The 19768-nt window shown below is 56.1% G+C and overlaps 1 protein-coding gene across 1 annotated transcript; it reads right to left on the bottom strand.

The window, feature by feature from the left end:
* Positions 1-1910: 1910 nt before the first annotated feature.
* On the bottom strand, positions 1911-17448 carry LOC142044357 (LON peptidase N-terminal domain and RING finger protein 1-like). The gene is made up of 12 exons (XM_075056684.1): positions 16823-17448; positions 12953-13071; positions 12184-12306; positions 11288-11419; positions 10431-10566; positions 9627-9720; positions 7872-7986; positions 7105-7226; positions 6513-6671; positions 5436-5598; positions 5200-5346; positions 1911-4127 (listed from the first exon to the last, which is right to left on the bottom strand). Exons 1-12 carry the CDS (start codon positions 17199-17201, stop codon positions 3930-3932), a joined length of 1887 nt encoding a protein of 628 aa, XP_074912785.1. The 5' UTR covers positions 17202-17448; the 3' UTR covers positions 1911-3929.
* Between the last annotated feature and the right edge of the window lie 2320 nt (positions 17449-19768).

Consider the following 19768-nt stretch of genomic DNA (forward strand, 5'->3'; position numbering starts at 1 on the left):
GAGCATCTGCGGAAGGGATGGTTTGGTGGGAGCTAGTAACGAGCCCAACATCCACCTCACAGTCCCACCTGCTGGTGAGGACACCGGGGTCCCCTCACCCAGGCAGACATTTGGGGCAGGGTTGGGTGGGTGGCAGTGTGGAAGTTGCTGGGTCTTTCCTAACTCCCCCCCCCCCCCCATCCAGATCCCAAATGCTCAGTGAAACAACCAGTCATCCCAGTGGGGCTAAGAGATGCCTGGTCCGCCTTCACAAGGGGTGCTGGGAAGCTGTTCTGTCCCAGCTGTGTACCGGGACAAGGGGTTTCTTCATCTCCCACCTTTGAGCTGAGGCCATGCCCAGCAGGGGGGCTGGAGGAGGATGAGGAGGAGGACATCCCACCCCCAACCGCCCCAGTCCCCTGCTCCAGTCCCAAGGTGGCAAACAAAACCTTGCTGGAGGGAATGGAGAGAGGGTCCCCCAGCACAGACCCTGTGCTCTTGGGGAACTGGAGGTGGCCTCAAGTGATGCCCCGCACCGGTCCCCGGCTTCACTTCTGTGCTGATGGAGAGCTTGGGGCAGCCTGGCCGGGGCCAGGGCTGAGAGCGGGGCTGCTTTTTGGGCTGGAGGTGAGAAAAGCATGGCCAAGGCTCTGGCAGCAGCTGATGCTGTACATCCCCTCCGCTGTGCCTTCCTCCTCGCCCGCACTCAGCCTCTTCCTGACATCTAGTGGGAACAGGGCAACACGGCAAAGGGATCTGGTGCCAGCTCCAGACTCCTGGACGCACAGACACAAACTAGCTGCCCGGTCGGGGACAAGGCCTGGGATGCTGGAGCCACCAAAGAGCCTGGGACTGGATGAGAAAGTCCCCTCCAAAAAATAAGGAGGGCTGGCATCTCTCAATAGGTCCCCACGGGAAATGTGCCCACCAGGCAATCTGACCCCAGACCAGGCTTTCTGTAACCCTTTTCTATAAATGACAGGGGCTTCTTTCTTCCTGCAGGGCTGCTCCCGGAGCAGAAGGCTCTCCTCTCCCTGCACCCTGCGTGGAGGAGCAGGATGGGACACTGGCCATGGCCCCTGGTGAGGCTGGAGGCAGGGGCTGGCATAGGGCACAGCTCTTTGTGGAGAACTGCTGGGGGTGACATCCAAGGTATAATTCCTCACGGAGCTCGTTTCTAAAGGCCTGGCAGAGACCCTGCTCTGAGGCATGGGACCTTTTTAGGGTTAGCCACCATCTCAGACCGCTCGAGCCCTGTCCCTCTCTTCTACAGTTGTTGCAGGTTCCCAGGCAGGGTGCAAAGCAGAGCTGGGCACAAGAAGTTCACTTCTTGCCCTTGGTTTTGGATGGCACATTTGGGAGGTAGGTGGAAGAGGTGAGGTGGGAGCGAGAGACAGCTAAGCCCTGTCCCAGCAACACATCCCTGCGCTCGGGGTTGAAGATCATCCCCTCTCCATCCAGGGCCACCCTCTCCTTTTAGAGCCCCTGCGTGTCTCCCTGCATCGTTACTCAACCCTAATGTCAGCTCCTAGAAGTAAACCTCTTCCCAGCTCACAGCCCTCTGCCCACAGGGCTCTCCACAGCTTTCCACAGCTTACGAAGGATGGACACCCTCCCGGGTCATCCCACGCTGGTCAGCATCTCTACCAGACCGGTCTCCCAGTTCCATCCTTTCCCAAAGCCTTTAGCTGCAATGACAGGCAGGAGCTAGTCCCTCCTGCCTCGTTTCACATGCTCACTTTCTGTGAGCAAAACCACTTTTTTTTTTTCTTGTTACCACCTACCTTTGCTGGACTGTGCTCACTATGTCTATCTAACTTGCTGTCTGAAGGCCAGGGTGTCACCTCTCCCTGTGTCCCCAAAGCTCCCTGGTGATGCCCAAGCACTTTCAGCAATAAGCAGGTAAAAGTTAAACACCAGTAACAAAATACCACCATCAAAAAAAAGGTCTTTATTTCAAATTTTTCTTTCTTTATTTCAAATTTTTCTTTCTTTATTTCAAATTTTTCTTTCTTTATTTCAAATTTTTCTTTCTTTATTTCAAATTTTTCTTTCTTTATTTCAAATTTTTCTTTCTTTATTTCAAATTTTTCTTTCTTTATTTCAAATTTAATTCAAAGAGCAAAGATACTAATACAAACCCCAAAGGCACTCCAAGCAAACCGGAGCGATTTGCACGAGTCCCTTCCCAAAGCAGCCAGGCAGATGTGGCTCTGGTCCCCAACTCTCCCCCTGCGTGGACACGGTGCAGACCCGCACTTCCCCCCTGCATCCCCCCATGCCTCCCCCTTGCAGCAGGGACCCACAATGGCCCAGGGAGCTCCCGCGCTTGGGGAACAGGCAACTCGGAGGGGGGTAGGTGAAGGGCTGGGCTGGGGGTGGCACTGGATAAACTCACATTGACCCTGTGGAAACGAAAGGCACTGTGGAGGTGTCCCTCCATCACCTACCCCTGCCCACCCCAATCCGACACCCTGAGGATACAGCCCCTTGGGGGAGTCGTGGTGCCCCAGAGAGAGCAGCAAAGTGCGGGGAGGACACGGCTTGAAGGTAGGGTTTTGGAAGGCTTTGAGTTGCCCTCAGCTGCAATGTTCATCCAACAACTCACTAAGTGGGTATTCACTCCTAAAATTCAACCCAAAGCCACTGAAACTATGGATGATCCCAAACCTTCAGGATTTCCAGGGTGGGAAGCCTAGGCTGTCCAGGGGGATGCTCTTTTCCTTGTGTTTAGAGACAAGCAGCAGCCAGGCACCCGCAGACAGGCACTTGCTCCCCTGACAGGGAGCTCACAGCCTTGGTCACCGGTCCTGCCCCCTGCCTGGTTCTCCGGAGGTTCAGCTCCCTTTGACATCACTCTGTGCTCTTTCAGGGGATCCTGAACAGTTCTGGGTCCCAAGTGCAAGGATCTGGCCTCAGCTCAGATCCTGATTTTCTCCTGAGGAGGCAGAAAGTTCACAAGAATCACTGAACATGGGAAAATTGCACTATTCAAGGAGCAGAAAGTCCCGCAAAGCCAATTCCAGGCTTTATGTCAGTGGCACCACCAGCTCCTTCCAGCCCCCAGGTCCGACCCCGCAAGCTGAACCCAGCCAGGCTTGGGAACAGCAGCTTTTGGGTGGGGGGAAAAGCACCAACGCTGCCAAATCCCCCCCCGCTTTCCCACAGCACTTCCCAGCAGCGGAGCTGGCAGTCGGGAAGTGGCCAGCAGCCTCCAGCACGGCTCTGGGCTGGGGAGGCAGCCGGCGAGCTCGGCACAGCAAACACGGCAGAACATGGAGCAGAGCAGTGGGAAGGGGACATCCTGACCTGGACGTGTTCAGCGAGCAGCATCTCCTCGCTGTGTGGCCATGGAGGTGGTTATGAGCAGCACTGCGGGCTTTGGATTGTTAAATTTAACTTTTCTTCTTGTTTGAATAGAAATGAAGTCAAACTGGTAAGCGGAGGCAGAGCCATCGGCTCCTTGAGGCTGGGGGAAGCCACTGGGACCTCTCTGCCTCCCAGCGCCACCTCTCCCAAGCCCGAAAATCTGCTGCACAGAGCAGGACCGTCTACCAAAAACCCTACGGTTGTCCTTCAAAAAGGGAAGAGGTGATCCTGGCACTCGGTCCTCTGCCCAAAGGAGAGTCCTCCTTAGCACTGAAGCAGCTCAGCAAGTGACTTTGGTTCCCGAGACACAACCCAGCTTTCCATCCCGGTCCGATGGCACGGCCGTATCACCGAGCAGCTCCCGGAGGCGGCGTGGACGGTGTAGTGTCGCTGCCGGTGCGGCACCGGCCCCACCGTGCCGGTCAGAGGGTGCCCAGCTCATCGCTGAGGTCGCTTTCGGGAAGTAGAGGCGGGGAGGGGGGGGGCTCAAACCACACACAAACCCATGAAGCAACACATAAGAGAAACCCAAAGGGGTGGAGGTCTCCCCTGCAGAGAATGCGGGGGTCGGGGGGGGGTGCTCAGACGCGGCCCCGGGGGCTGCGTTCGGGCAGGGGGTGCCTGGCGGGGGGCTGCTGCAGCAGGGCGGCGAGGATGCGCTGCAGCTGCGTGAGGCGGGCGCGCAGCGAGGTGGTGGAGAAGAGGTTCAGCTGGTAGGACGGGTCAAGGGGCAGGATGGAGATGAGCCACCAGCACCACGTCGGGCCGTCTGCCGAAGCCTGGAGGGGAGAGAAGGAGAGATTTCTCCGTGTCGGGAACCGCAAGGTGAACGCGTTGGCCTTTGGGCGGCATCGCTGATGGGAAGGAGTTGCTCTTGTCAGGATAGCAATGCCAGTTTTGGCTGAGGTATTCCTCTGAACGGCCCTGTTGTCTGTCCAGGCTCAAAATTGCTGGATAAACTAATTTAATTTCCAGACAAGCATTCCCCAGGGAGTCTCCAGACACAGATGTAACCGGCAAAAAGTCTATGCTAAAGAGACAAAGAAATATCTTGTGCGTTTCCTTGTTTAAGGCAATGCTTTTTGTAAACACGGGCCAAATCCTGCATGGTCAGTGTCTTTTGGGGCGTTTGCCTTCTCACCATTCAAAGAGGCGAGGTGCAGGCCAGGCAGGGCAGTGCTTTTGTAAACTGGCTTTTTTAAAACCTGAGCTAAACTAAGAGGCAAACGCTTGATTCAGCTGAAGGAGGACAAATTGTTTTGTAATTGTGAGTACAGTGTTGATGCAACTGCTGGCCGGGACAGCCTTAGCCTGGGACAAGCCAGCAAGAGCATATTTGTTAAGATCTAGACAGGAAACACTTTCTTAAAGGAGTGAAAACTAAATTTGGGATTTTGTTTATTTTCTCCAGAATCTGAATTTGTCAGAGCAATTTAATAAGCAAACTGGATCCTGCCCTCTTAGCTCCTCTCCTCTGGCCAGCTATGGCTGTCTCAAAGGAACACAATGAGCAAGGAGACCACAGACTTGCTGAGCTGTGGGGTTCATTTCTTTGCCCATTTGTTGGTTTGTTTTTTTCTTTGCCCAAGTGTTTTCAAATGCAGACAGTTCAGTTTCTTGGTTCTCATTTAGGAAAGGACTCCGGGAAAGCTTTTAAAACTCAGTGCTCAGTTTCCAACAACAGTTTAAAACCATAAAGAAACATTAAACAGTTTTAACAAGCAAGCCCTGCCATCTCTCTGAGCGAGAGATGCTGTAACTGGTAACGGGAGTGAAAACCAGCGTTTGTTTGCTCATCTTGGGGGTGAGCCACCCTCCCTATTTAGAGCATCCCTTCCCTCGGGGCATTACCTGGATGTCCTCTTCCTTCTCCGGCAGCGGTCCATGCTGCATGAAAATGTGCCTGGAGGCGAGGTCTCCGTGCTCGCAGAACCGCTGAGCCAAGCGGTAGGTGCTTTCATGCAGGCACTGCAGCTCCTGCAGCTCCTCCCCGGCCACCTGCGTGGAGGGAAGAGGAACACAGAAGGTGTCCGTGGGGAGGCTCTGTCCCACGGCAGCGGGGACTTTTGCCCCGACCCTGCCCTCACCTTCTTGTCCTCCAGGTACTCGATGTCGGCCGTGTTGTAGCCGTCCCTGTGTCCACGGCTCAGCACCCGGAACCGCCGCCTGCCGATTGTGTCCACCAAGGACCTCCCGTCCGGCAGCAGCTCGATCTGTCGGATCTCCAGCATGCAGCCGTAGTCAGCAAAACTGGAGAGAGCCAGGGAGAGAAAAGAGGGGCTGAGCTGGGATGCTGGTGGTGGGAGAGCTGCTTCTCCTGAAGGCACCACCTCCAAGGAGGAAAAGGCCCAGGAACAAGCTGGCTGGGAGCAGGCAAATTTGGAGATTCATTCAATACTGTTGAGTTACCACTTGCTGTAAGAGGGGAGGGAATAGCGAGCACCCTGTCCAAACTCCCCTGGATTTGCCTTACACCAAAATGACTTGGGTCCTCATACTGCCCTGATGTCTAGTGGTCCTGAAGACACCATCCACTGCAGAGACATCCTCCCAAAGCCCAGAAAATGTTATTTATCTTATTTCACTTGAACAGGACTGGAGCACAGGGAGGATATGTCATGTAAATACAGGTATTTAACAAAGTACTTGGGCTAGGAGCCTGGAGACTGAGCCCACCCGAGATCTGGAAGTGCCACCAGGAATATAAAGATGGCCACACTGCACCAAACAAAAGCCCATTTAGCCCAGCATCCTCTTGCAGCTTGTTAAGGACAGAGTATGAGAAATACAGCAATTTTAAAGTGCTCACTAAGAGGAGCTGAAGGACACGGCCAGGGAACCATGCAGCTCAGAGACATCCTGAGCCAGAAGCTGTTCCCAGACCATCATATTTAACTGCCACTGCTGGCTCTGCCCAGCTCCAGCGCTGGCCCCATTCCCTGCCTGGCCAGTGGCAATGCCAGGAGGCAGCGAGATCCCGTTTCACTCTGCTGTGTGGGGAACGCACCACCTCCCTGCTGATTTTATCTGCAGGGTGCGGTGGGATAGGAAATTGTGCCTGGTTCCTCCTCTCTGAACTACTTGGGATTTTAAACATTTGGGGCTGGGGCAGAGAGGGGCAAATCAGCCGGGGCAGAGGGAAGCCGCCTTGCCCAGGAGCTTACCTTTTCCCATTCTCATATATACACATGCCAAACCTCCTCGTGCCGGTCTCCTGGCACCGCCGGATCATGAGGCGGTAGCGAGGCTCGAAGACGTGCAGAGGGCAGGCGATGCCTGGGAAGGACATCGTGCATACGAAGATGGGGATGTTCTTGGTCAGGCTGAGGGACAGGAGGAGAGACCACTATGAAACCTCCCAGAGCAAATCCCATCCCAAGGGCTCTGTATCAGCTTGTGCCATGACCACTTCTCAAACCAGACCTGTCCTTTACTCCAGGAAGCGATGCTCCAGCGCAGAGCCACACCAAAGCTTCCACTTGGCTCACCAAAAGCCCAAGGACAGACTCTGCCCACAAACCAGCTCCTTGAAGACATGCTCCCTCATCCCCAGGTGCCCCATGGGACACGTCTGCACCCACCCGGCACTGCTGTAACGTGGTCCTAGAAGTGGGACAGACATCACTTGAGCAGAACCAAGCCAGAGCAATGGTGTGTGGTGTGGACAGCCCCCTCGGAGCCCCTCCTGGCCCCCACGCACACACACACACACGTGCACACACACACGTGCACACGCCAGAGCAGGTCCCTGCTTACTTGGAGAGCTCTGCCATCTCAGCCCGGTGCAGCTCCCGGCGCTCGGCCAGTTGTGCGGGGAAGGCGGCCAGCATGATGTCCTGCAGCAGCACGGTGGGGCTGTAGCTTCCAGCCTTCAGGTACTAAAAGAAATTACACCCAGAAGTAGGTTGGAGAAGAGCGGGGGGGGACCGCTGAGGTCCTGCCGGGCTCTGAATCATGCTCACTTTTACTGGAGCTGAGGGTAATTTTAGATCAGAGAAAGTCAGGGATAAAACCGATCAGGGGATGTTGAGCCATCTAGCAGGACGGGATGTCAGCTCCACCGAGACCTCCAGACGCAGCTCAGACCCAGGGCCCGTCCAGTGCAGCGTCCTGTCTCTGACAGTGATGCAGTCCTTGTATGACAACCTAATTTCCCTGATGGTCTCATCCGAATCCCTTTTCATTAAAGATTAAATCAAATCTCCAGGCAAGCAGGTTTTCCATCCATTTCCATTTTTAAAAGCAATTAGCATTCGCTTCTTTCTTTCTCTCTCTCTCTCTCCCTTGCAGTCCTGTTTACAATCTCACTAAATCGCTGTGGCATCTTGTGGAAATTAATCTCTTGGTCTTAATTATCAACTGCCTGGTCATTTCCATGTGAGTGGAGCTGACACCGCCGTGCCAGGGAGCTGCTAACATAAGAGCATCGCACCTTCCCACCCCAGCCCTGGGCAGGCTGCCGGCAGCCGGAGCCGGTGCCCAGCTCTCCCTCGAGCTCCATCCCACGGGACGCATGTCCTCACCTCTCTCAGGCTCTGTTTGCAGAGAGGGCAGTTGGGCCGATGGTCCAGGCAGCGTTCGAGGCACTCTTTGCAGAAGGTATGCCCGCACGGCGTCGTCACCGGCTCGAAGAACATCCTGCAAAGGGACCAAAGTTAATGGACCGCAGAGAGCAACATGGGGGAAGGAGCACAGGTAAGCCCAGCAGAGAGAGACTTCACAGAGCCTCTGTTCACAGGGCTGGGTGCCCTCAAAGCTGTCATTCCCCAGGCCTGGCTCAGCACCCTGCTTTGGAAACCCTGGCTGGTCTCAGCTCCACAGTGCAGGGGTCCCACAAAGCGCTCAGGGACCTGCAGAAGCCCAGGCTGGTGGGCAAAGCTGTGGGTGCAGCTTCTGGCTATCCGCAGCCTTGTACCTGCATCTTCCTTGAATCACCTTGCTAAGAGCAAGAGATTTTGCTTCCAGCAGGAACAAGACATTTCCCATGTCCTCTCCTACCATTTCAAGGGAAATCTGCTGCCTTCACCAGTCTTTTGCACTGAAGACAGCGATGCTGCACAGATGTGATGTCATGGAAAACTCTCTCACACTGTGTTTTCCAAGCCCTGGCAGCCCATGGCTATGAAACTCACCTTTACTAAAGCTGCATTGGCTAAGCTTTGCTTATAACTCCTGTTAATTAAATGGAAATTTCCTAATTGGCTTATTCCTTTAATTAGAAGTCTGCGCTCAGACTTTTGGACTTGCACAATGATGTAAGATGAGAACTGTCCCAGGCCTGAGCACTGCTCCCCGTCCTTGTGGGGTCCCCAAGGACCCCATCAGTTCACACAGGGCACCCCTTGGTCCTGGCAGGGCTGCAGCTCCCCAGACACCCACAGTGGTGTGTAGCCCAAAAGGCAGTGATGGGAAAGCACCTCCTTCTCCCCTGCTCCAAGAGCAGAGCCAGCAGCAAGCACTCGGGTTGCTCACAGGAGGCTCCAGAATCAGAAATGAAATGAAGGACTCAGGAAAGTCCTGCTCGGCACTGAGCCCCGACTCCTCCTGTACATTATGCTTCCCTGCTCTCAGAAGAGACCTAAATTCACCTCATCTGGACCAGATACAGCCTTGAGCTCTCTCTCCCCTGTGTCACTCCCCTGGGCCATGCCCAGACCTGGAAAAAGTCGCCACACAGGAGACCTTGACCGTCTTGCACGTTCAGCGGTGCAACACCCAGCCCTCTGCCAGCAGCCGCTTGCACAACTGCTTGAGGTCCTAGGACACACCAGAAATAACAGCCTGGTTTCAGCATGCCCTGTGGCAGCACCCAGCCCTTCTCCAGCCACCGATTCAGGAGAAGGACGCAGCCTCTACCCTGTCTCCTCTTCCACCTCCAGCAGGCACAGAGCTCGGAAATGCTCCCCTCTGGGTTTGCAATATCCCCATCACGGACGGTATTTCCCTGGGGCAACACCTTCCTGTTCCAGCCTGCAGCTACAAAGGGCAACCACCGCTTTCAGTCTTTGACCCCGCTGAACATCCCCACCTTCACACGTATGTCCCAAGCGATACAAATCTAACGATGGTGAGCCCTGAGACAGGGCGATCTGAGCTCTTACAGCCTGGCAGGGCAAAGCACGCCTCTGTCTTCCCCTCTTATCTCTCCCAAAACCTGCGATTCAGCAGTACTGGGCACTGAGTTTGCTATTAAGATGTGAAGAAAGATCCACACCAGGAAAGAAAACCCAGCAGGTGCTAATTCTTCATCCTGAAAGCTCTCCCGCCGGAGAACTCACCGTATGCAGAGGGAACACTCCAAGTCAGATATGCTCAGCAGCTCCCCAAGGCACAGCTGGGTACACTTTGCTGCTGCTGTTTCCTCTTCGTTATCTAGTGGCAAAAGAGAAGGAAAGAGAAGAAGACCCCCAATTTAAATAGTGAAAATGCGACATAAACCCCTCTATTGACCCATCTGTGTTCATCCATAGCTTTTCCATCAGCGGGTCTCATGGTACTTGGTAAGAAAGGTGGTATCTCCCTACTTCCTTCTGCAGGCAGGGAAACTGAGGCACTGGGAGGTGAAGTGACCTAAGAAGCTCCCAGACTGAGGTCTCTGGAGACCTGCCAGGAGTCATCATCACCGCTTTATGCAAACCCAGGTACGAGGCAGCCATCTGGCTGGATGCTGATGGCAAGTTAATGCCAATGGAGGTGCGGCTTCCCCCAACGCATGGCACGCCATGCCCCTTGCAAGGGAATTTAATCTAAATCTAAACCCATCTAAACTCCTGGGAACCAAAGGAAGCCTCTCCCTGACTCCACACAGGGAACAAGTGATGTCTGGCTTTAGCAAGAACTTTTCACCGAGCTAGACCCAAAAGTTTGGTGTAAGTTCACCAGCTCAACACAGGAAGATCAGATCCTCCTCGCGTGCATGAGAAGCGCCGAATGTGCTGGCCAGAGCTGCCCCATCGTGTGCCCCTGGGATGTCTGCTTGCTGAGCTGGCACACAGCGCAAACACTAAGTTTTCAGCCCCAAAATGGATTTTAAACAAGCATTTTGCATGAGATGACGTTTCGGTACCTTTGATGACACTCACCTACCAACCACTGGCCCTGCCTCTCTGCTGAAGTCTCTGGTTCTCGCCGTCGCCCCGGCTCGGAAAGGGTGGCTGTCCCCTGGCCGTGCTCAGACCCAGCGTCCCCTCTGCCATCCGCCGGCTCTCCCTCCTGATCCTAGGCACAGCAAAGACAAAATCGAGCCCAAAACCTCTTCTCCCTTTGAATGCACAGCCCCATCTGTCCCACCAAGCCCAATGGCACCGGGAGGCTTTCTGGTGTGTTGCTGTTTATCAACATCTTGCATCTGCGGGACAGCAGGAGCGTGGCCTTCAGACATTCCTGCTCATCTCATGGTTACATGGGTTTACTCTGTCCAGAGGTACCACCTGGTATTCGGGTGTATCTGAGCCTATTTTTTCTGATTTCCCCCTCTCTCCAAACCTGCCAAATTAGTCTTTAGAAGGCAAAGAGCAAAAGATCAGCTTTCCTTAATAGATGCTAATGGTCTGAATTGTTCTCAAATGTGGGGTTTGGATGAAAAAAAACATTAAAACTGACTTTTTTTTCTTTTTTCTGCATGTGGTGCAACTTTGTGTTTTAAACACAATAAGAGCCTAAAATCTTACCAGAAGTATTGCAGAATAAAACTGGGAGAGGAATGGAGACAGAAAGAGCCTCCTCTGTTTCCCCAGGCCTCACAACATCAGCTCCGACGGTGTCTTTGCTCTCCCACCGTCCACTACCTGCAGCTTCTCATGCCAGCACACATGGCCATGGTACTGCACAGCCTCCCCTTATCACCCCTCCTTTCCCATCATTGGAAAACTCCAATTTGGGATTTCCCAGAGGGACATTAAGCCCCATCGCAGACTCAGATTGTTGCAGGCCCTCTTACCTGAGCTTGTGCAGGAGATGACGGGAGCGCGGGGCTCCCTCCATCAACCTGGGGACCGGTCGAGCCCCGGTGAGCATCACCCGGGCGTGCAGCAGCCGTGCGTGGCTGAGGAGCATCCTTTTGCATGAGGATCTGCAAGTAGAAAGTGGGGCTCAGGGGGTGCTTGGAGAAGGAAGCAGGGAGGTGGGTGGGCTGCCAGGCTCCCTCTTTCCCCAGAGCAGCCTCCTGCTCGCTGCAGGGCACATCGGGGTTACTTGTTTCAGCGCTGGCTGAGCTCTCTGTCAAACGAATGCCTTAGCAGCGCGAAAGGAAGAAAGCAGCATGAGGCAGCAAACAAAACAGTGTATTTTAAGGGCTGGGAGCCATGTTCTCCATCACCCATAAAGAACAGGAAGGGAGTGAGATGTGGGAGGTACAAGGCATTCCCCATTCCCCTGCCCTTTCCCTCCTGGAGGGCAAGTGTCCACTCATGGTATGAAGTCCCCATGCCAGGGACACTGCTGGAGGCCCCACTGGTGACAGTGATTTTGGTACACGGGTGGGTGCTGGCCTGAAATCATCTGCAGAAAAGACACTGGCTCTTCAGTGGCAGCTTTTGGCTGGCTGCTTTGCATTGGGTAACTACTGATGCTGCCTCAAAGCCCACCTCACGCCATGTCAGCATTTAAACCCTGCAAAGCCTGAGACCTGAACATACAGACTGAGGAAGGGGAGTTCTCTTTATGGGTGAATGTGCATCAGAGGGATGGGAAGGCTCCAGGACCAGGACACGACTTCCCTTGATCCCACTGCTGGCCAGAGCAGCACAACCGTGATAGATTAGTCCTTCAGAGGACAAAGGCATCTCCTTGTATGATGCAAGGGCACAGGACCCCGCCACAGTACGGCCCACGTACCTTCTCCATCTCTCTCCGAGCAGGGTGGAAATGGGGACTGAGTGTCAGGCAGTGTTCCCACGCCAGCAGGGCTTCGGCTCTCTGTCCCATCTCCAGAAGCACCTTCCCTTTCCTGAAAAAGCCCTGCAGAGCAGAAAAACCTGCGGTGACTATGAGACAGTGACCAGCTGAGCACGTGCCCCTTCAGCTCCCATGCGAGCCTCGAGGGAATCTCCCTCCAGCCTCCTGCCTGCTCCCACCCCCGGCCAAAGCACCCAGATATGTTGCTGCTCCCGTGCTCAGACTTGCCTAAAAAAGACAGGTCCACCCGCCAGATACCCATAAAACAGGACTCTCCCAAAATGCAGCAGTTGCAAAAGCCAAGCAAACAAACCCTACAGAGACCTAGAGGAGTCAAGGGCTTCTGCCTTTGAAGCCACAAAACTATTGCAAATGAGCGCTTCACAAATCAGCAAGGGAGCTCCCAGGGCTGATTTCTCCAAGGGCAGCTCAGCCTCTGGCCAACACTTTCCCAAGCCCCCAGCTGCAATCCTGCACACCAGCACGGCTACGTGCCCTCACCACCTGCACGCCAGCAAGGACAGATGCAGCGCCAGACTCTCTCATTAGTGCAACGCAGCGCTTGCAGCCTGCATTTGCAACTTAATGGGTCTGGCACTGCTGAGCAGGATGAATCCAATGGCTTGGAGAATTCAAGGAAAGGGGAAAACTGCTCCCATACAGTAAGATTTGGCTCGAAGCGCAGCCAGCCGATGGGGCCTCCGCTCACCTCGTGCTGTCCAGGCTCATCCCTGCACACAGCATCCAGGTCCTCCAGCGCCTGCGGGTGCTGCCCCAGCGCCGCGAATGCCTCTGCCCGGCACAGCCGCAGGGAGCTGGAATCTGGGGCTGGAAAGAGAAATATCATCACTCATGTGATAAGTCTGTGGTGATGCAGTGGGGCTGGATGAGGCCAGGGAGATGCCACCGTGGTGGGACAGCCCCTGCGGCGCTGCCTCGTGCTGAGCGCAGTCAGCTCAGGCGCTCCAATGATGGGAAAGGAGGTGTGATAAGGGGAGTGTAATGCACAGGAATCACTGGCCTCGTAAGTCTCTGCAAGCAAGTTATTCCCCCTAAATATCTAGTTTTAAACTCTTGGAGGCTCTTCCCTTTGTTTTTCCCCATCTCCCCCGAACGCCCTCAGCCAAGGGGCCCCACCACGGCCTTGGGACTCAGCCATGCTGGGATCTGGGCTCTCATCCATCCTTCTGGGATGCAGCAAAACGGCTGTACTATACACGTAGTCCTTACAGGGGCTGTTGTCATGGGAGGGTCCACAATGTGATTCACCCAGCAGAGCCACAATAACACATTACCGAACAAGCCTGCAGCTACAGAGACCTGAGTTCCCAAAACACCAGGGAGCCTCCTGGACCCACCTGGATGCCAGGGCAGAGAAGAAACCAGGGGGGTGCAAGGATCTGCCCCCAACATGTGACTCGGGGTTTCCAGGTATGAGAAAAGGCTGAGATTCCCCAAAACAGAGGAAGAGAACTGAGCATCCAGCTCCTTGTCAGCGAGATGTCACTGATGTGATCTCAGCGGTGGCGGGGACACAGCTCCCAAGCGTCACAGTGCTGGGCACCCCACACACTCCTGCCTATTCCTAAATAACAGGCAGTGAGACCCTCTTCTCTCCTGCCTCAAGGAAACCCCATAAAGACCTTCCTTCCTACCAGCACTGCCAGCAGGGCAATTGGGGTGGGGGATGTCAGGGAGTACGAGCAAGCAGCACCTCGAAAGCCCACACTCATGGAGTAACCAGGTGTGGTAATGTTTGTGGGTTTGAACTGCAGAGATTCCCAGACCCACCCCATTATATCACAGCTTGCTGTGGAGGTGACCTACATCCAATGCTGTGCTGGCTTTCCAGCTAAGGCAACAGGTCTGTGTCCCCTGCAGTGCTGAGCATCACCCGACGGCTGCCGAGGGCTGGGGTCAGGGTCCTGCTGCTCCCTGGCCCCTTTGGGGACACCTCCAGTGTCACGCAGGTCCCTGCTGGCTCCCGGCTCCCCGTGGGACACTGGTAGGTCCAGTACAGGTAGCACATGTGGTGGCCCTGCAGGATGCTGGCTCTGAGGCTAACCTTGTATCATAAATCAGGCACCATTTGCAGCCACTGGTGCTGCATTTACAGTGGCAAAGCAGTGTGGGCAACATCACCTTGCTGAAGGGCAAGCAGCTCTCTCCGGGGCGAGCCAGGTCCAGGGTCCCGGCCGGCAGCCGATCAGCGATCATCAGGAGACATCATTGCTGCTGATGTCTCCCATCCTCCCAACCCCAGCAGCCTTTCCTCCTGCCCCCGTTCAAACACGGCGCTGATGCAGCTCTGCCAGCAAACCGCAGGTCCGGACTAGCAGCCCCATGACAGCAGGGCACGGGAAGGCAGCATCAGCCCGCACCCCTGCCTGCCTCCGCTGCCACCGTGCCCAGCGCCCACCGATCTGCCCAGGCACCCGCCACATCTTCTCACGGAGGAGGAAGCTCTGCCGTGGCTATTGCCTCCTTGTCCCCCGTTCCCAGCGTGGAGCACAGGGAGACCTTGCTCTCTACCTGGTGCCACCAGGACCCGGAGAGCAGCAGAGCGCCCAGCCGCTCCTGCACCAAGGCTGCACTGGCCACGCTGAGCTATGCAGCAGGGCAACGCGTGAGCCCTCAGAGCTTATTTTCATTTATAGTGTTAGCCAGGACCTCAGGGCTCAAGTCAGGAAACATGGGAACCTGCTGCTCGGTACCCCGTTCCACTAGCACACGTCCAGAGACGAAATATTCCAGCCCCTAACGACAGGTAGGGATGAACAACTGGGTACAAAGTCTAGAGGCTTATTTTCCATCTGGGGAAACCCATTCAAACATTTGCACAGCCCAGCAATAAAGCAACTGATTTGGCAAAAGAAAGATGTGTAAAATGGGGCTATGAATTCTGCATTTCTCTGCTGCTGCAGCTATTTCTGATCTATGATATCATTAGACATTAGGGACGTAAGCCAGCTGGCGGCTCCGGTGGCTGATGAGTGACTGATAGCGCTCCCCAGCCTCCCGGCTCCAGGCATGTAGGGAGGCCTCCTGTGTTACGCGTAACAGCGCATTTGTTTTGTTCACTTAGAAAAACAGAAGATAAAAAGTTGACAATTTATTTTCTCCCAAGCAAAGAAAGCTGCTCTGCAGGCTGGGCTGAGCAGGGCACTGCAAACTGGCCCGCAGTGCGATGTTGAACCACGCAAAAAAACCCCAACATTCTCATGGGTTGAACATTTATCAGTGGTTATGTTTGAAAGCAAAGGGGAGCCTGTAAGAAGTTGTGCAGCCTGAAAACAGTCTGCAGGAGTTGGAAAACACGTCCCGAAAGCACCACCCACGTGGGCTGAGCCTGAGCCGCACCAGCAAGTGCAGGTTGACGGGAGCTGCGGCTGTGATTGTAATTTCCTCGTTGCCCTAAGCCGGACTTCCCCTGTCCTTCGGGGAATAGAGCGTGCAGGGAAAACCGAGGACAAAGCTTGCAATATTTCCTCTTTATACTCACAGAGGCTTTTGAAAAAGAGATATATAACTGTACAGCCCGATCAGACAAAAGCCTGCCAATAAGGAAAATAGTACTAGAGAACCACGCACGTGCGTTTGCGTTGAAGGACGGGCGCGCAGGGTACGAGACAGACGCCTCGGGAGGTTGCATAAAGGGACCTGCTTTCTGCTGCCAACACCAGGATCGGCCAGCCTGCTCGGCCCTTTGGTTCCAGGCATACCCTGAACCTCTGGCACTTGTCTCGCAGCGGGCGATGAATAAGTGTCTGCGCCGCGGGAGGAGAGCTGACTGCTGTCATAGAAACGCCATTGGAAAAGGGCCTCCACCGCCCCAACCCCCTGCTCCAGACGCATTGTATAACCCCTTTTATTTAAGCATTACTCTCCAAGAAATCCACTTACAGCCACACATTAAAGCAGATCAACCCCCCCCCCCCCCGGGCCCGATCCTGACCCTGCAGGCAAACGTCTCGCCAGAGCCGGTTGCAGAAGGGGGCCAAGGGCTGCCCTGCACCACGGGGCTGGCACAGGACCTCAGCCAAGGCTGTGTCCTCGCCAGGCTCTGGGGGTGAGGACGTGTCTGTCCCCGACTGGAAAAGTCCCAACCGCTTTACATAATGGCCAGCCCCCCGGGGCAGAACTCTTTCTCTGACCCTGAAATATCGCCAGGTGGCAAGACGTAAGAAGACGTTTGCTGCTCTTTCCAGCCGCTTTCTAACTCCAGAAGCCGATGGGACGCAAGCTGTGCGCCCTGTCCTGCCCATGGCCCTGGCAGCTGGGACGTGCAGCAGGGCTTCCCGGGCAAGAGACATGGGACACGGGAGAAACACCCAGCAGCCGGATGCTCCCTTCTCATCCCCACCAGCCCTGCCTTTCCAACACTTCCAGCTTCCCAGGTCTCCCAGCTCCGGACCGTGCAGGCTCAGAGGGCACCGCGGCGCTGGGACAAAGCGACCCACGTCGGTACCCAACGGCACAGCCTTGCGCATCCTCCTCTCAGCCGTAGCGCTGGCCCCTCGCACCCAGCACCCACAGCCCAACCCACCCTGCCAGCCCCCCGGGGTCCGGCGGTGCTTACCCAACTCGAGCCCTTTTTGGGCCATCCTCAGCGCTTCCCGCGCATCCCCACGGCCGAGACGGTGGCGGACGCGTGTCACCAGCCAGGCCAGGCGGCTTTCCCGCTCCACGCATTTCTCCAGGAGGCCGCAGAGCACCACGTTGCCCCTCGCCGCCCCGACGCCCAGCAGTTTCAGCCTCTCCTGGCACAGGGGGCAGCGGGTGGGCACGGCCCCCCCGAGACACGGCTTGCAGAAAGAGTGACCGCAGGACACGGTCACCGGCTCCCAGAGGAGGAGGAGGCAGGACGGGCAACGCAGCGTATCCAAGGGGACGAGGGATTGCCGGACCGGGCTCCCCCCCCGGGGTGGGGAGGACGGGTTGGGGGGGTCGCGGCTCATGGCAGCAGTTACAGCCGAGGAGAGGGAGCTGCCCCTAAGGCCGGCGGTTCCCCTACACCCCGGGGGCCGCCGGCTCCCCGCGCATTGTCCCGCTCCGCCCGGTTCAGCCCATCCTCAGCCCGCCGGCTCCCGGCCCGGCGGAGGGCTGCGGGTCCCGGCCCGCCGAGGCAGGACCCTCCCCGCCCCGAGCCGAGCCGAGCCGAGCCGAATGGAGCCGAGCCGAGCCGAGCCGAGCCGAGTCGAGCCGAACCGGCGGGGGCGCCGGTGGCGGAGCTGCCGGGGCCGCCATTGGCTGCCGCCGCCGCCGCTCTGCGCCGCCCCGCCCCGCCCCGGCCGCGCGTTTCGTAACGGAGCCGGCGGGACCGGGCAGCGGGCGAGGGGCGGCCAGAGAGGAGGGAATGGGATGGGGGGGGGGGGTCTTGTCGGGAACGGGCTGCTGAGAGGAGCTCCGGGGGTGTTGGGGGGGGGGGGGCTCCGGTGCCCGTCCGCCGGAACCGGGACGCGGGGGTGTTGGGGGGTTCGGGGGTACGGGGGGGGTAGGAGTTGGGGGAGTCGAGTGCGAAGCCGTGCGGGGGGTGCTGGAGGGGTCTCCGGATCAGCTGGAGGGTCGCCCGGGGGGGGGGATGTGGGGTACTCTGAAGCGGTACCGGGGGGGGGTGTTTTGGGGCGCTCCGGAGTGGGGCCGGGGCACTTTGGAGCCAGCCCCTGGGGCGGGCAGCCTGGGGTACGTGGGGTGTCGCGGAGCGGGGCTGGGGCACAAGGTCTGGGGGACACGGGGTGCTCTGGGTTGGGGGCGGGAGGGTGGGATGCTCCAGAGCAGCCGGGCCCCTTTGCGGCCCCCGCCATGAGACCCGTCATGGCAGGGTGTTTTGAGGGAAAGGGGCGTCTGTCCGGTGTAGATGGGAAACTGCATCTCCCCCAGATGTTCGACTTATCCAGAACTGAACCAGTTCAGACCCTGGTTGGGGAAGGTCTCCTTCCCACTCACGGACCCCCAGGCTGGGCTCTGCGTCTGAAGGGAGCTGCATCCCACCACCACGCAGCCATACAGCTCTTGCATAGCAGGTGCTGGGAAAAACAGCTGAGATCTGGCAACTCTGGTGCTTAGCAGATCAGACTTTATGTAAGGATGATGCACGTTCCCCAAAGGCTCTTTTGTGTGTCCCCAAAACCAAACTGAACCTACGCACACACTGGAAGGGATGCGTAGGGTGGGAGAGCACCAGTAGGACATGAGTGCTGGTGAGACCCATGCCCCACTAAGGGAGTGGCTGGCAGAGATTTGGGCTGTGGAGCAGGTTTTGTTTCAAAATCTACTGTGATTACATTAAACAACTCATGAGTGTCTTTAAAAGCTCAACAACTAAGTATTTTATGTGGGCTTGGAAGGCTTCCCTGCTTGCTCTGTTATCTTTTTGATCCCTTCAGAGCAGAGGAATCTCTGGCGATGTTTAGCAGCAGCCCCGAACACCTCCTGAGCGGGGCATTAGGGACAGCGGTCGCCCCAGGAGCGTTGTGGGGCTGTCAGGGACTCTGCCCTGCGGGGGACATTTTCCATGTTCCCCATCTGCAGGATCAGTCTTTGGTTGCCCTCCCAGAGGGACCTGCCCCATCACTTCCCCAGCAGTTCTCCCAGTTCTCAGATGGGCAAGGCTCCTTCACACCAGACACTGTCCTCCCATGATTTAGTTCTCGCCATGGCTAGTTTTTCCACCAAAACCTGGCTGCTCACTAGAAAGATTGCCACCAGGGAGTCCTCACCAGCCTTATCTCCAGATTACCCCTCAAGAAGGACACGTTCGTGGCTCCTGAGCCATGAAATGAGGGTGATTTTAGCTACTGCGGCCACCTTTGCAGCGATGTGCTTGAAGAGCGCTCCCATAACCTGTTTGTGTGGCTCAGTTTGGGAGCCGCAGCCCTCTGCCACTGGCAGCCGGCATCAGGTGAGGAGCGTAGCATCTTTCATCACCCCAGCCAGCTCCTCCGGGAGACACTGGGCTGTTTTCCCTGGGACCTGCCTTCTTTTCCTCACCTCCTGATTCACTCTACAACCATTCTCACGTGTGTGGGCTCTCCAGCGCCTTGTAAGCGGCGAGGACGTGCTGCTGCCTTTGCATAATGAAGTTAAAAATCAATCAACCACGACACATGAGGCGGCTGGAAACCAGGCTTCATTAGCGCCAGCACAAGAACAATTTGTTTTCTCCATTCCATCCAGAGCTGAGCTGGTTCTGAACTCCAAATGCTTTTGCTTGTCACTGGTGTGTTTGTGCTGACTCAGTACATAACTGGAAGAAAAAAAAAAGAAAAAAAAAAGCTTTAAATGCTTAATGCTAACCATTCTGCTGGCCAGATGAGGACTTCACGTTTTGCATAACACAGAACAGATCGCACTGTGTTAAGGAACTACTTGCAAAGCACAATAGGATTTATTTTATAATTATTTTTTTTTTCACTTTAAAGGTGGGAAACAGCCCAGGGTCAGTGCAGGGTGAGGAGTTCCAGGTGTTGTTGCAGGGGAAACAAGTTCCTCCTCTGGCTCCCAGCCACACGCGCTGCTTGTGCTT

Source organism: Buteo buteo, chromosome 24 (genome assembly GCF_964188355.1).
Source record: "Buteo buteo chromosome 24, bButBut1.hap1.1, whole genome shotgun sequence".
NCBI lineage: Eukaryota > Metazoa > Chordata > Aves > Accipitriformes > Accipitridae > Buteo > Buteo buteo.

Excerpts from the sequence above, each read along its gene's own strand:
- LOC142044357 (XM_075056684.1), bottom strand. The coding sequence starts at position 17,201 with ATGAGCCGCGACCCCCCCAACCCGTCCTCCCCACCCCGGGGGGGGAGC. Across the intron at positions 6,672-7,104 it reads GAGATGGCAGAGCTCTCCAA|CCTGACCAAGAACATCCCCA; the intron begins GTAAGCAGGGAC and ends CCTGTCCCTCAG. Across the intron at positions 5,599-6,512 it reads ATATATGAGAATGGGAAAAG|TTTTGCTGACTACGGCTGCA; the intron begins GTAAGCTCCTGG and ends GGCTCTCTCCAG.